At 32.2% G+C, this 15,845-nt stretch overlaps 1 protein-coding gene across 2 annotated transcripts in view; it reads left to right on the plus strand.

Moving 5' to 3' along the window:
* Nucleotides 1-8,245, plus strand: part of LOC148599057 (uncharacterized) — a 52,682-nt gene extending 44,437 nt beyond the window's left edge. For both annotated transcript variants that reach the window (XM_088559931.1, XM_088559932.1), the window contains 5 exons: nt 12-137; nt 1,375-2,053; nt 4,333-4,424; nt 4,968-5,151; nt 7,127-8,245. In XM_088559931.1, the coding sequence (XP_088416057.1) occupies nt 12-137; nt 1,375-2,053; nt 4,333-4,424; nt 4,968-5,151; nt 7,127-7,230 (1,185 nt within the window). In that variant the 3' untranslated portion in view covers nt 7,231-8,245. The remainder of the gene's footprint in view (nt 1-11; nt 138-1,374; nt 2,054-4,332; nt 4,425-4,967; nt 5,152-7,126) is intronic.
* The last annotated feature ends 7,600 nt before the right edge of the window (nt 8,246-15,845 follow it).

Below are 15,845 nucleotides of genomic sequence, written 5' to 3' on the forward strand. Positions count from 1 at the left end.
TCCATTTCCAGATGAATCTTAGTATAAACCCTGCAGCCCTGTTGCCTGGAGCAGCTCCACCTAGTGACAAACCTGATAATGAGGCTGTAGGATTTGACAAACCAGCTGAAGCTAAAACATTACATAGTGCTAATAAGGTAGGCTAGTTTAAAAATGCATCAAATTTTATAATACGAAAAATGTTCCAGTTCCTAAATTTATCCAAGGAGCTATTTTTTTCAATCCTTCATTGATCATTGTAATTTGTCTTACAGATAATTCTAGGCTTTTATCATTCCTTTACTTCTGCTCTGAAATATATTGTTTTGTTTTCTGGTTTTGTACATTTATCCTAGATTAGAATATGCAGAATTAAAATAATTATTTGTCTTAAAAACTTAGCTTTTGTAAATAAGATGCAGAACATGAATTAATTTGAAATAGATGTCAAGATATAATTACATCATTGGTTCCTATTAATAAACAAAATTTAGATAACCAATCCTCTGGCATGTTACATATTGACATCATAATCAGATCAGTCAGAGGATTGATTTAGGATCGGTAAATGACTGTTAAGAATATTGTACAAGTTAAAAGCCCTTATTTCCAAGTTTATTACATGATAAAGATGTAAGTACCAGTCCATGTAAAATTCAGACACTGCCTATACTAAAGTGATTCCTGGCGTAGAAAAAACACACCAAACAAATAATGGGTTTTCAGTCAACATATGCTATTTTTTTTTTACGTAACAATATCCCTTTCTATATTCAGATTTGCATTTTTTTTTTAGAAAATCATGCATTCATATCTTACTATAATCAACCAAAAAAAATGAAGAACAATAAATCTTGGAAAATGCCAAGTTCACGTACAATCTATATAATTTTTTTTTTCTCAAACACACAACAACTAAATGAAATATTAAAGCTGATTAAGTAATCAGTAACTGTTCCGGACAAGAAGTAAAAGTGAGTGTGTCTGTGGTTTTTTTTACATGCATGATTCACCTGCTGTCTGATTTTTATAAAGACTGCTACTTAATACATCCAGTATTCACAACATGTCATTTACCTGCTGGTTTTTTTTTACATCACAGGAAATTATTCAGTTACATTGCCCAGAAAAAGATGATTTCTTAAAACTGTATGGGCTAAATGAAAGAACTAATATTTGAATTGTTTTAACACTATGGCTGCAGAAAGGGAAGGAATATATATCCATCAGTAGGCTATGGTTAGGACACATGGATCCAATTTATATGAACTGAATTTGTTTCCTTTATGAAAAAATAAATATTCTAATTGTTGTATAATAAATGTCTGTTTTATTTGTTTTCTCAATATTTTTTGTGTCCCACAATGTTTAATAATAATTGTAACAAAATTACAGGGCAGAGTCAAAGGCATAGCCAAGAGGAGGCCACCGAGTAGACATAGCCGACATTTCTCTCCCGAGGCAGTAGAGAATGCATTGAAGTCCCCGCCCCCTCCTGCTGATGAAATGCCACCCCCTACAACTGAGAATGATAGAGTTCCACAGCCAACATCAGACCTATTTGGAAATGAGGATATGTTCAGTACATCCCCACCAAAACAAACTCAAAGTCCTCCAAAATCTAGCAGTCAAACTGCCTCAACAAAGGAGGATAACTCTAATGCAATAAAGGATGATTTATTTTCTACAGATTCTGGAAGTAAAACAGATGATATATTTTCTAAACCATCAGAGAAAAAGAAAAGTAACATTATGAACAATAAAGATGATATATTTTCTTCTGCTCCAAGTGCCAAAGAAAAAAATTCTAAATCATCTAATTTTGATGACGACTTATTTTCCGCCAAAACGCCAGCTAAGAAGGTAGAAAAGAAAGAACCAGTTAATGATGATGATGATGATATATTTTCTACTAAAAAGAAACCAAAGTCAAAATCTAAGACTATTTTTGATGACGATGATGACATTTTTGCATCATCCTCTAAGAAAGATAAAACAGCGCCCTCTAGTGATAAACCAGCTAAGGTTGTGGACGATGATATTTTTGCAGATTCATCACTTAAAAAAGATAGTGGTAAGGGATACTTTTTATTTTTACCTGTGTCATTAACATTGTCGTCAGATCTAGTAGCTCCTTCACTCTGTCCCTCCATCAATTCTTACATCATATTGATGGGTACTCACTTGTGTAGTCTGAAAACTCAAAAATTATTTAAGCAATATTATTCAAATTTTGCACAGTGATTGAATACATGTTGAAGATGTGCACAACCGATTAAGGAGAGTTTGATTAATTATTTTCCTACATTTGAGCATGCTAAACTTAGACATTATTGTTCACAGTATCTTATTTGTGTTATCTATATTTAAAAATGTGTATAGGCAATATTATTCAAACTTTGCACACTGATTATTTACATATTGAAGATTGGCATCTACTATTATTGAGAAGTTTGATCATTTCTTTTTCAGCTCTTAGTATATGCCATCATTAGAACATTACACATGAAAGTTTGTAATACACAGTGTTACAACCACAAAAAAAAATTTTCGATCAAATAATGGTATCACACTGTTCTTGGTTCTTTGACTTTGGTTAACTTTAGTTTATTTATGATAATTTTAATGAATTAAAATAAAACTTATCCAATTTTTGGAAATTTTAACTCATTATTCCTAGGGACATGGCGGAGGGCCCTTTTGTTTCTGGAGGTTATAGCACCACCCCTTTTAGAAATAAGGAGGTAAAAAGTGGAAAATGAGTGTTATTATTAGAATTTATGAGAAAAGTTTGTTGTTGATCCCAATGTATGATTTAGATGTCAATCTGTTCCTTTTGAAATGCAGTTTTAAACATTTTACAGGGTAGTTTTGGTGTTAAAGAGATACAAAATTGGGCAATGCCTAACAAAATCAACTTTTTTATTTTTGGTCTAATTTTGAAATATTTTTATTGGATTCCTTATGAAATTACTTGCTTGTGTTTTTTGACCAAACTTCAGATATCTCTTATGGTTTGAGTTATAAGGGATAAAAGGGGCTAAACCTTTTTATTTTTGGTAAAATTTCGGACTTTTTTTTCTTATTGGAGTCCCTGCCTGCTTATATCAATCAGATTTCAGATATTTCTTTTGGTTTTTGAATTATAAGGGTGCTAAGGGGCCACACCCAAAATAATTAACTTTTTTATTTCTGGATGGATTTTTAAGATTTTGATTGAATTTGAGATTTCTGGCAAATTATATCCAAACCAGTTGTTGTGTTCATAATGAATGGCAAGTTCCTTTGCTTAAGTGTATCAATTACTTATTATGTGTCCACACTTTCCCCAAGTGAACATAATTTGGCATGCTGTTCCACAAAGCTCTTTGATTAATTCAATTAGTGATCATATACATATTGAAAACACTTTTGCTGACATATAAATGACAGTGAATGCATGCACAAATATATATTGGTCTTGTTCATGTACAAGTTATTATTTTATGTAATGATTATGTATGTTTTTCGGTAAAATAAGAAAATCTCCAAGATGAGTCATGCATGTAGTATGACTAATATTGACAAACTTTCAAAACACCTTAAGATCTTTCAGGAACTCATACACATATAAAATGAGATACTTTTCTCCCACTCTAAGGCAGTGATTAAAAATGTACATGACTTTAAGTACATGTACAAGTTTGTGATTTGATTTCTGCAAAAGATTTTTTAAACCATATTACAATTTCCTAGTTTTCTACAAATTTCATGGAAGAAAACAGTTCTCATTCAGCTTATTTAGCATTCTCATTATGAATTATATCTCCACTCTCTATGGTAAAAAATATTTTAGCATGCTTACTTTAGCTCGCATGTTGAAAATCTTGACTTAAATTTCCTGAGAAGAGAAATGATTTAAACCACTCATCACTAAGAAGAATCTATTTGAATTTGTTTTTTTGATGTTTTCTTAGGTCAATATAGTGGAATCTTATTAAAAACATATTACCTCCCTTTTTTTCTCCACTTCTCCAACCTCCTCAGTTACCTCTGTTGGTTTTTAAATCACTAATGGCACATCATTATTTAGAAATTTAAGAATATAATATAAGTAATTATATAATTCTGCCTGACGCATAGGTGAACTTTAGTAGTGCTGACTGATTAACGTTCACATTGGGTCTTTGCACATGTAAATCATACCATTATGAACTTGAACATTTGCAGATACACATGTATGTATATTTTTCCTTTTTTTTTCTGTTCCAAGATTACCTGACACAACTCACAGACTTGTACAAGCTTTCTCTATAAACTTCAATGTTTTTTTGTCATTTTTTCTTATCACATTTAGTTTGTTGTTTATTTTAGCCATTCCAAAGTCATCCTCAGATGAGAAGTCTACAGAGTCAGGGAAAGTTGTAGATGTCAAAAAGAAAGAAGAAAAAGCAGTAATAGATGATGTATGTCTTGGTATAAGATCAATAATTTGTCCCTTTTTGCTCCTTAGGCACAAGAACTTCATTCTGATAAAATTATATTAATTTACTGGTAGTACTTTCAGTAAAACAGGGATGTAGGGAAAGCGTCCTTAAGACAAAAACATTTACATTGAATTTATCCTTGACTTTACAGGGGAATGTGGATGATAAATCTCTCAACTGATGGCCAATTGTTATTAGCACTTAAGTCATAGATCCATCATTTAGTTACTGTTAATGTCCTATCACAGTCAAGGGATGTAACTATTGGTCATGTCCAATATTTCAGTAATTCATCTTTTTTTATATAGATATTTTAAGATATATTCACAAATTAGTTGTCACAAAATTAGCAGTTGAGAGGGAATTCTATTTACTAAAGTTTGAATACAAGGCATTAGCTCACAAGTTTTTCAGTTGTTTTCTTTTTATGAATGGCCAATTGTAAGAACTTCAAACAATTTCTGTCATACCTAGAGAATCAACTGAAGATCAGTTGTAAACTGGATGTCCCTTGTATTGTAGGATGACGATATATTTGCTTCTAAAACAACCAAGAAAAAGACAAAGAAAGTGACTACAAAAGATGAAGACTTGTTTAAGGATGATACAGATATATTTGCTGATGTCCCTGCTTCCAAACCTAAGGAGAAGAAAAAGAAGAAAACAACAAGCACTGGCAAGAAAAGTATATTTAAAGATGATGTTGGTAAGCTGTTAAAGCAGTGCCAGATCCAGACATTTCGAAAGGGGGCAGCCAAGTTTCCTAAGAAAAAGGGGTGCTAGGACATTATTTGCCATTTTTTTTGGCAATTCTACACATGAAAATGACAAATTTTTCCCTATAAAAGTGCCAACCTCCTGCACCCCCCTCTGTATCTATAAAAGTGCCAACCTCCTGCACCCCTCTCTGTATCTATAAAAGTGCCAACCTCCTGCACCCCCCCTCTGTATCTATAAAAGTGCCAACCTCCTGCACCCCCCCTCTGTATCTATAAAAGTGCCAACCTCCTGCACCCCCCTCTGTATCTATAAAAGTGCCAACCTCCTGCACCCCTCTCTGTATCTATAAAAGTGCCAACCTCCTGCACCCCCCTCTGTATCTATAAAAGTGCCAACCTCCTGCACCCCCCCTCTGTATCAGCTATTCTATAGATTATAATTATACTCACATTAAGACAAGAATATTCCTATTTTTTGCCATGTGGAGATACTATTTTTGGCCATGTGGAGATACTATTTTTGGCCATGTGGAGATACACAGCATTTAAAATTTAATAGAATGTTTGATGACATCTTGTTAATGCAAACAAATAAGGTGAGGCTCTTTAGGGAACTTGAAATCTCACCCTTGGGTGCCTGAGGTATATAGAATGAAAGTTATTATTTATTTTGATCCTGACAATATCTTTTGGAATATATCGACAAGCCCATGAGCACAAATTGAGATATTCCTCTTGATATTGTCAAAATCGAAAATAATTATTGTTTTGTTTATTGGTAATCCAGTTACTGCATTTTTAATTATTTTAATGTACATTTAGTTTTACTGGACTACTTTTGTTACACAAGATCTAGCAGTTAGACTACGCACATTCTTCACTTTCAGGGTGATTTGTGTATTTAAGTAGCACTCCAGCTAAGAATCATGTAAAATGTGATACATAGTTGTAAATAGTAATAGTTTTATTTATGATATTTTGTTTGAATTGTCATAGTAAACAGAAATTAACATTTGGTTTTTATATAATCCATGTTATTAGGAGATAAAAACTATATAGAATGCACTGTAGATTTTTAAATTAAGGGAGATAACTCTGTAAATGACACCCAAATACAATAGAATCTATTGGATTTTCAATATTGATTATCTCCTAAGAGCGGACAGATTTGAATGAATAATTACACATTTCATAGTAAGAGCAGGCAGATTGGAATGAATTTCATAATATAGACCCATAAAACAATATACATGTAATTACAAAAATTAAATTATGTAACCTTTTTTAGGGTGTATCACATATTTTTTGCATGATTCTTACAAAGACTGCTACTTTAACCAAATCTTTATAAACTTGTACAGTATCTTGTGGACTATAAAATACAGGACAAGTTTGATAATTGTTTATATTGCACTTTCTCTGGAATAATTATAGCTTCAAATGGTCATTTCATCTGATTGTCTGGATTTTTTTTAACAAAGTCATATTCCTTAATCTATTAAGAAAGTATTGCTTCTTGTTAAACTTAGAAAATTACTTTACATTGTCAAACACACAGTGAATTCATACAGATGATTGAAGGTACCTTGTTGGAAAGGTGAAAATAAAATGATGCTCCCTTGTCAAGTAGAGTATAAATTGATTTTAGTCAAATTATTTTATTTTTTTTCTTTGTCTCAATTACAATTTCCCACAATTTGCTTCATTATCAGATTCAAAATATATTAACAAAAAAATTTCATTTTCAATTTTTTTTTTCAACTTTAGCTACACCCTTAATAGTTCTCCACATTTTAAGAATTAACAGAGTTTACCTGCTTCCTAATTTTTCTCAAAATTTAAATAAAAGAACATTATTTTGCATTTTCTTGATAAATGGAAATCTGTTTTATAATTTGCTCTATTCACCTTTTTTTTCAAATGCCCATATAGTAAAATAAAATAAAAATTTCTCTGTTTTAGATGACATATTTGCAGATGCATCACCATCACCCAAAGTTAAAAAGGAAAAGACAAAGAAACCTGCCACAGCTTCTGATGACATTTTTGATGATCCATTAGCCTAACAATTATAAACAAATGTTATAATGAATATTGTTGATTTATATGAATGTACTGTTTTGTTATTGTTAATCTAAGTAATTGTTATGGGTTGGATTAAAACAACTGTGTGCATACCACGTTCCAGTGTTAATCTAAGTAATTGTTATGGGATGGATTAAAACAACTGTGTGCATACCACGTTCCAGTGTTAATCTAAGTAATTGTTATGGGTTGGATTAAAACAACTGTGTGCATACCACGTTCCAGTGTTAATCTAAGTAATTGTTATGGGATGGATTAAAACAACTGTATGCATACCACGTTCAAGGTAGTTGTAATTTTATGATGCATAGCACCTTATAACTACACCTTGTCTAATTTGTACATTGAATTAAAGAGAAATTTCAGTACAAACTAATAGGCCCTTAAACTACTAAACATTTTAGGTATAAAATGATACTGTAAATGGATTTATTTTCACAGGTATGCTAATATCTATGATGGGTAATAACAAAATTACTAAACTGAAATAATGTAAGCAGTAGTGGAAAGGATCTGGGTTGTCCAGGACACTTTAGTAGCTTTAATCTATAATTATTGTTTCATAGTGCTGATAATCGACTTTGCAGATAATATTTTTCACACATTGGTTTCCGGGCAAAATTAGTGAACCATGAATACAGTATATATATATAAAACATTATACATATTATGGTATGTTTTTTTTTAACCAATATGTTTTTATCTGGTCTTTGATTTTAGTTTGAATCTTCTTTTTTACAGAAAGTGTTTGTCTACTTAATCTTAATAAATTTGTTTAAAATGAAGTACTAAAAGAGAAGGAAAATCAGTCGATTTGTTAATGATCCTGTTTTAAATGAATAATAGTGAGAGTGTTTGAGGAATACCAATCCATAATTGGACGTACATTGGTCCATTAGGTCTACTGTTTACAGAGCTTACTACATGTATGTAGCAACCTACAATTTATAGTTATTATTTACAAATACTGATTTTAATAATAAACATTGAAATAAATTTGTCTGTACAATTAGTTGCAACATCTATTGAATAAGTATTTTTTTTTGTACTCTGTGGAGAATCACAGTCTATTTTACTTTTTTTTATTCTGTATTGTTCCCCTGGTATAAACTTCATTTTTTTCTAACTCTTGATCTGTCCAAAAGACACCTAGGTGTACAGGAGGAATTATATTTTAATAGAAATGGCAGACAGAGGTGCAGAACATCAAATACATATAATATAACAAGAAGGGATATGGTGAATATGTCAAAGAGACCACAACCCCACCGGGATGAAAAATGTCAACTCAAGGCCACATATGTGTCTTCCATGAATGACGAAACCCCTCACACCACTGGGTAGGCTGCAGCATGCCCCAAAACAACATTATACACATTATAATTGCCCCCAAAATATGCCAGCAACATAAAAAGTAAATTGAAAGTGACAAAGAAATAATACAGAGGCCAGAAATTCCTGATTTGGACAGGTGCAAGAAATGAGGCGGGGTTAGAGTACTTCATCGTGATCACATCCCCCTTTTATATTTGGTCACTGTGGGAAATAGATCACAATTTGACACACCAAAATATAGTTCAATAAGGTCTGAATCCTTTGTTAAAACAAAAAATAAAGAAACTGATTATACTTTACACAAAAGCACAAAGGAATAATTAAGCAGTTAATTGACATACCCTCTCCAGATCTCCAGATCATTATAAGCTTACAAAAAGTTATAAGACTAAGATTCACGCAAAAATCGGAAGAATATATTCTAAAGACTAAACAGGAACAATAGACATACACCAAAAAGATGATGAAATAACCAAAATAACATGTAGAAAGAAGCAAAAATATATGAGCAACCCGGATTCCACTAAAAACTTGGAGCATGGACCAGGTACCAAAGCAAATAATTTCATATTAGTCAGTTACTAGCGAGCATGTTGAAATCTAAGTTTTACCATAGAGAGTAAAGAAATAACGGTACATGTAATTTGAATGAAGAACAGGCTGAAGGAGAATTAGTAAAAACCTTGCAAAATGTATAAAGTCTTTCAGAAATTTAATCACCATGCATTGCTTAAAATGAATATCTTTGGATGGGAAATAACACTTTTTTAGCTTTTCCGAAAATAAAGATACAGCAATTAATGATATGACATTGCAGACCAAACACAATTTTAACTTATGGATATTGATTGAAGTATTTTGGAGTTTATTTTTCTGCTTATACAACCAAGGAGTTAAATATAGCTGTAAAATATTTTTTAAGTCCTTGATACAACACACAAAACAACGATGATAACAGTCTGTAATTACATGTTATATTACTCCATCTTCCACTTTCTACATGACATTTGAAATAAGATATTATCAATTGACTTCTATCAATGCCAAATGTTCACTTGAAAGATGGTGAAAAGGTTTACTGGTTCGAATTCTGAATTAGACAATCCACCTGTTCAATGTTGGTAAAAACAAGAAATGCAGTCTTTGTTTCACAATCAATGCGGGTGTTATTTCTGTATCTGATTCAATGAACGAAACTTGGATGCAAAAGTATTTATTTAATCCCCCATATGCTGCATTACAGCCAACTTCCAGTATTTTCTTCGTTTATTTCTGGTTAACAGTTTTAATATCCTCTATGCTTTCTATGATGAGTGACTTCATCAAATTAAACATCTAACACTCAAATTCAGTTAAAGTGCGCCAAAGCCAATTTTCGTAGTCACAAGCTATTTTCAAAGACAAAAAGCTATTTCCTGTTATAGTTTTGGGTTCGATTTACTACCAGGATTATGCCGATTATAAAAACATAGTTTACGGAGCATTGATCGGGTTCACTGAACAAAACGATAAATATCTAAGACTCAATCGACGAAAACCATATGTCACAAATTACGGTTCCCCTATAAAAATACATAGACAAATATAAAATACTCCAAATGAAGAACGCCCAATAAGTTTTCTAGGGGAAAAATGGCTAGAAAACAGAATTTTAGCAGTTATTTTTACATCGAAAACGATTTGATTTTTTTCCACAAAATACGGATGTCCCTTGAAACACAGTGAATTACGTTACAATTTTCCTGTCGCTGTAATGAAAATGTAACTGACACATATGGTAAGTCTATGTGAGGAAAAAATACAATAAAATAATACACAATAAGAAAATGAATGATTCACACGTAAAGGATAATGTTTTTATTGAAAAATACATGATTTTTATCGTTTTTTTCCAAATGTGCATTTAATTGTGAATTACGTTACGATCTTGCATCTGTTAATGGTAGTAGCAGACTTTTCATATTCTTTATTATACACACACCAATGTCAGTCATAAATGACTCTTAAACAAATTTTTCAGGTGCTACATATTTTTTTCACATCCTTGGTAAAGCACAAGTCAATGAATTACGTTACAGTGAATTACGTTACGGAAATTTCTTTTAAACGGGTGAAAAACACTGTTTTCGGAACAAATTAACTATAAATCATTATCAGTTACATCGCCAATCATACGGGCATCTTTAGAAAGGAAGTTGTGACGCGGGAATAATTGTAAAGGCGTTCCTGATGTAAACATTCCCGTAAAAATTTATGGCCATCATCGTGCACTCATGAATCGTTATGGTGTATCAATCTGCACCATGAAAACTGAATGTTCAACGTATCATAGTTCTCCCTCTTCTTTCGTCTACCCTGGAATTGACATTTTATGAGCAGCTCGGCGGATGTTTCTATAGAATATCAGAGGACGCTTACCCTACCGGTACACCTGGTCCATACTCCCAGTTATTAGTGGAGTCTGAGATGCTCATTTACTTTTGTTACTTTGTATGTATTATCTTAGTTACTTTATGTTCTGTGTTGTGTTTGTCTGCTTTCCATGTCTGGTCTTTGTTCCTGGATTACATTCGTTTGGTTTTCGCTAGAATCTTGGTTGCCTAGCTTGATTACTCTTTCAAGTGACGTTTCAATATCAGCCAAAAGTTGTTTCTGCGAATTACGTTACTTTTTAATTTTGACATTATAATTATTTCTGCTAGAAGATTACTCGTTGATCAAACATCTTATGTTTTGAAAGTATACCAGAAATATTTGTTATAATATGTTAAACAATTAATCGAACCAATTGTACCATTATCACTTCCTTACATGCCACAAAAGACTGTTATATATCTTCACGTGGCGTGTATAAAAATGACAAACTTTTTTTGTAATATTACTTGCCCAAATATTGCAATTAGTTGGTTTTCGTGTTTAACCTTCCAATTCTGGTATGTGTTCCGATTACAGCATGAGAAAGACATAGATTATATTTACACTGTTATAAGTGAATTACGTTACAAAGTCGTTCATTCCCGTTAAGCTAATTATAAACATTCCAATTGGATTTGAATGCACAATTGTTTTCTATGTACCATCTAAAAGATGTATGAATGGAAATAGGTCGCTAAATTGGCCTTCATCTTTTACTTATTATGGTTCCAAAGAATAATTAAGGAAACTTGTTTTCAATTTCATTTTGTTTTATTATTTTTTTTACTAGATGTTATAAAATATAAAGCATCTTTTATTTATTATTTATCTATCGAATGATATCATTTGAAGCGTAGTTTTGAATAATTGTATGATGAAACTATTATTATTCAACATGGGTGTCCAGAAGTAACGTATTTCACTACCAAAATACACTGGACATGTTCAAACCTTCGTACAGGACATAGCTCAATTTATCAAGAACTATCTAATGCGTTTTCTTGCAATTCAAACTTTTTTTTTTAATTAAATCATTTGAATTGTTTTCAGTTTCAAAATGTCTGGCCGTTTTTTTCGTCCCTATTGGGGCACTTTAACTGAATTTGAATGCTAAACCTTTACCTACAATGGAAGTCGATAAATGAGTTTCATAACAGAATATCCACAACAGGTATTTTCCGTGCATTGTCAATTCATGGTATAAAGTGAGATGCATCAAAAGAGTCTGTTTAGAGGAGACATGCGTTTAAAACTGGTACTAAGAAATTATTTTAACTCAAACGGCAAATCTGTTCTTCTATATGAACGAGGTACAGCAGAATAATCTCTCGAATTAATACAAACTTTTACGAACACACCCCTCAGAAACATCTTTGGCATAAAAGTACTTAAATTCGTGGATACCAAGTTTTGTGGATTAGGGACGAAACACAAGTTCAAGATTCACGAATTCGTAGTTTTGAGATTTTTAGTATACACATCAAAGGAAATATCCTTTTCGTTGGGGACCAAATTTAGTGGTTTTGCCTACCCAGGGTTTTACTTTACAGTAGCCTAACAAAATATCGAACAATGTATTATTAAGAAGAATCATGAAATAGGTAAGTTTTATTTATTTAAGACTTTTTTTATTATGTCATCTGAAAATTGAAAAAATGCACAGAAAAATAATAATTATACATAAAATTTATGTAACTTTCTCACATCCATGCACGCTATGCTTTATTGTTTATTTGTTTTAGACATACAGCTTTGTAAGAGGGAAATTAATGGTTAAATTGAGCACTTTTGGGTAGGAGGGTTTCTTGTCTTAAATCAATACAAATTTAGGTAGATTAATGATTAATTTTAAAAAATCCATCATATATCACAATGTTAAATTTCTTTTAAATATGTTATAAATGGATGTTCGTATTTGCAGTTATCTTTAAGATACATCATTACCTTACAATTCACAGGCTTTTCATTGCAACACTGAAGTTCAATTCAACAGATGACAGTATGTTACCGAGTGTTGTACATGGTACAAGCAATATCAATCAAGTAACATGTATGAATTGTATGGTTTAAAAAAAATCAGATTAATTTAAAATTGGTCTATTCTATATCAACAGTGGGTAGAAAATTTTTCATTTTTCCCCCAAAAGTCTGATTTTTTTCTGCTTAAAATAAAAAAAAGCACCATTATTAGAATAGTCTTTTGAACCTATTACTGGAAGAAGTAAACATCTGCCACATCAGATAAAACAGGTTTTTTAAAACATTTCAAATGAGAAAGGAAATAAAACTACGAATTCCCTATCGGTGCATCTGGTCCATGCTCCTAGTTTTTAGTGGATTTCGAGTTGTTTTTTCTTTTGTCGCTTAGTGCGTATAATTTTGGTTATTTTATGTTATTTGTTGTGTGTTTCTGTTTTCCATGTCTGGACTGTCCCTAGATAACAGTCTTTTGATTCCACTATAATCATGGTTCTCGTGATTACTCAGGTCACCCAGCTTGAAGGATTACATATATTCAAATTTGAGCTATTCAAAGCTTGTTTGGCGTTGATTCAAGATTTCTTGTAATCTTTGGGAGAAAATTCCAAGGATCTAATTCGGTAGTTTGATACTGTGTTCATTTAATTTTAAACACATATGCCTACATCTACAAAATCAAAATGAAACATTAAAAAAAATTATTGCATGACCAATTTCGTAATTTCTGTTTAAGTGCAAGGTCGATATATTGTATAGAAAGTACGTAGAAACCACACATTTAATCACTTTTCGCTCATTTATTTTTGTTACTTTGTATGTATGATTCTAGTTACTTTATGTTCTTTGTTGTGTATGTCTGTTTTCCATGTCTGGTCTCTGTCCCTGGATTACATTCTTTTGATTACCGCTATAACCTTGGTTCCCTTGATTACTCCTTCAATGTACAATTGATAACACAGCATTTCTTTTTATTGATACCTCTATTAAAGCATATCAAAAGAAGAATTTCACAAATGGTCGGAAAAATCATTTGTTTACATCATAACAAGAATAGGTATGGTATATATGTAAGAGACAACAACCTCACCAGAATGAAAATATCAGCCCAAAGCCACCCATTTTTTTTCAATGAACGACGAAGAAACAGGGCAGGCTGCAGCTGACCCCTCTCCCCCCCCCCCCCCACAAAAAAATCATTATACACAGGTACAGCAAACGATTTGTGCCTATATACTCATGTAACATAAAAACAACTGAATGTTAAAACGACACAGGACATGCAGATGCCAGAAATTCCTGAATACCACGGGAGTACTTTGGCGTGATCACAACCCTCTCCCTTTAAAATCTGGCAACTGTGGAAAAAATGTTACACTATTAAACACACCTAAAATCAAGTTGTCTATTATTGAAAAAAAAAGACAAAATCTTCTCACTTTGTAGCATTCTTTTTTTCAGAGTTGATTCAATATTAGCCTAACATGATCTCTATGTTTGTCGAATGTAGAAAATGTACAATTTTCCATTCACCTGTGGCAAAATCCCTTCAGTACCTGCGTATAGAGTTTCTATATCACAACATTATGCCAGAGCTTGCCATTTTGTATCGCGCAGACTTCTTACTATTAGTCTTCTGGAACAAGGTTATGTCTCAACAAGATTGAAGTTATCACTACAGAAGTTTTATGGTCGTCATCATGAACTCGTGGATCGTTACGGTGTATTAATCTGCACCATAAAAAACTAATTTGTTCATCGTCATAGTTTTCCGTTCCTCTTTCGTCTACCCCGGACTTACTTTTCATGAGCAACTCGGCTGGTCCATGCTCCCAGATTTTAATGGAGTTGCTCATTTACTTTTGTTTATCTGTATGTAATATTTTAGTTACTTTATGTTCATTGTTGTGTTTGTCTGTTTTCAATGTCTGGACTTTGTCCTGGATTACATCCTTTTGATTTCCGCTAGAATCTTGGTTCCCTTGATTACTCTTTGACATGAAATAATGTATCACAATCTTATTGGAATGGTGCTTTTACTTTTCAATATCTTTCACTTACCGTGTAGGTTATACATCAGAAGATACTAGTATTGTATTGTACTAGTACTGTATTTAAAATATTATAACGATGTCCTGATTTTTTAGGTCCTAATCATATTAGAAAATGGCGGAAAACCAAACGATTGGTGCAATATATAATCAAAAATGTATAACAAAATCATCAAGTCAGTGGTTCTCTGAATGCAAAACAAGATATCCAGGTGCCATGTTGTTATGCCGATAGATTAGCACCTTCAATTAACCCAAGCTATGACTTTGCCTAATGGGCGATGTGAAGTCCATTACTGGCAGTACCAGTTATAGTGTCAATTTCATGACAGAATATTGTGTCCACAGTGCATTGATGATCATAAAAGTTGGAAATTTGTCACTTTTATTGCAAAGCTGGCCGATGAAATACGAGATTCAGATAATTTGCGAGACATAAAAACAGCGCTTAGTTGATGCTGAAAAAATATAATAAATAGATAAATGCATAAATGACAACAATAAGGAAGCAAAAGAGAAAACACAAGAGCTGTTCGAATATTTAGAGGTGGTCAGGACCAATCTAGTTAACATTATCAATATTCTGAGTGAGAATCTAAAAATACCCATTTTAGCCAAAAGAAAAGTGGCAAGTGATTCCTATCAGGGGACTTCATCAGCCATGAGGACTATGAAAGAGACAAATGATAAAATTAATAGAAAGCTTGAGGTTTTATTGAAGAACTGGACTGACTTGCAGATACTCCATGGAATGGAGCGCTATCTTTGAGACTAGAGGAAATTGACACCGGTCAGAAGACTTGTAGAAAACGATACCT

Source organism: Perna viridis, chromosome 14 (assembly GCF_037379345.1).
Source record: "Perna viridis isolate PV_CMFRI_1.1 ecotype Kerala chromosome 14, ASM3737934v1, whole genome shotgun sequence".
Lineage (NCBI taxonomy): Eukaryota > Metazoa > Mollusca > Bivalvia > Mytilida > Mytilidae > Perna > Perna viridis.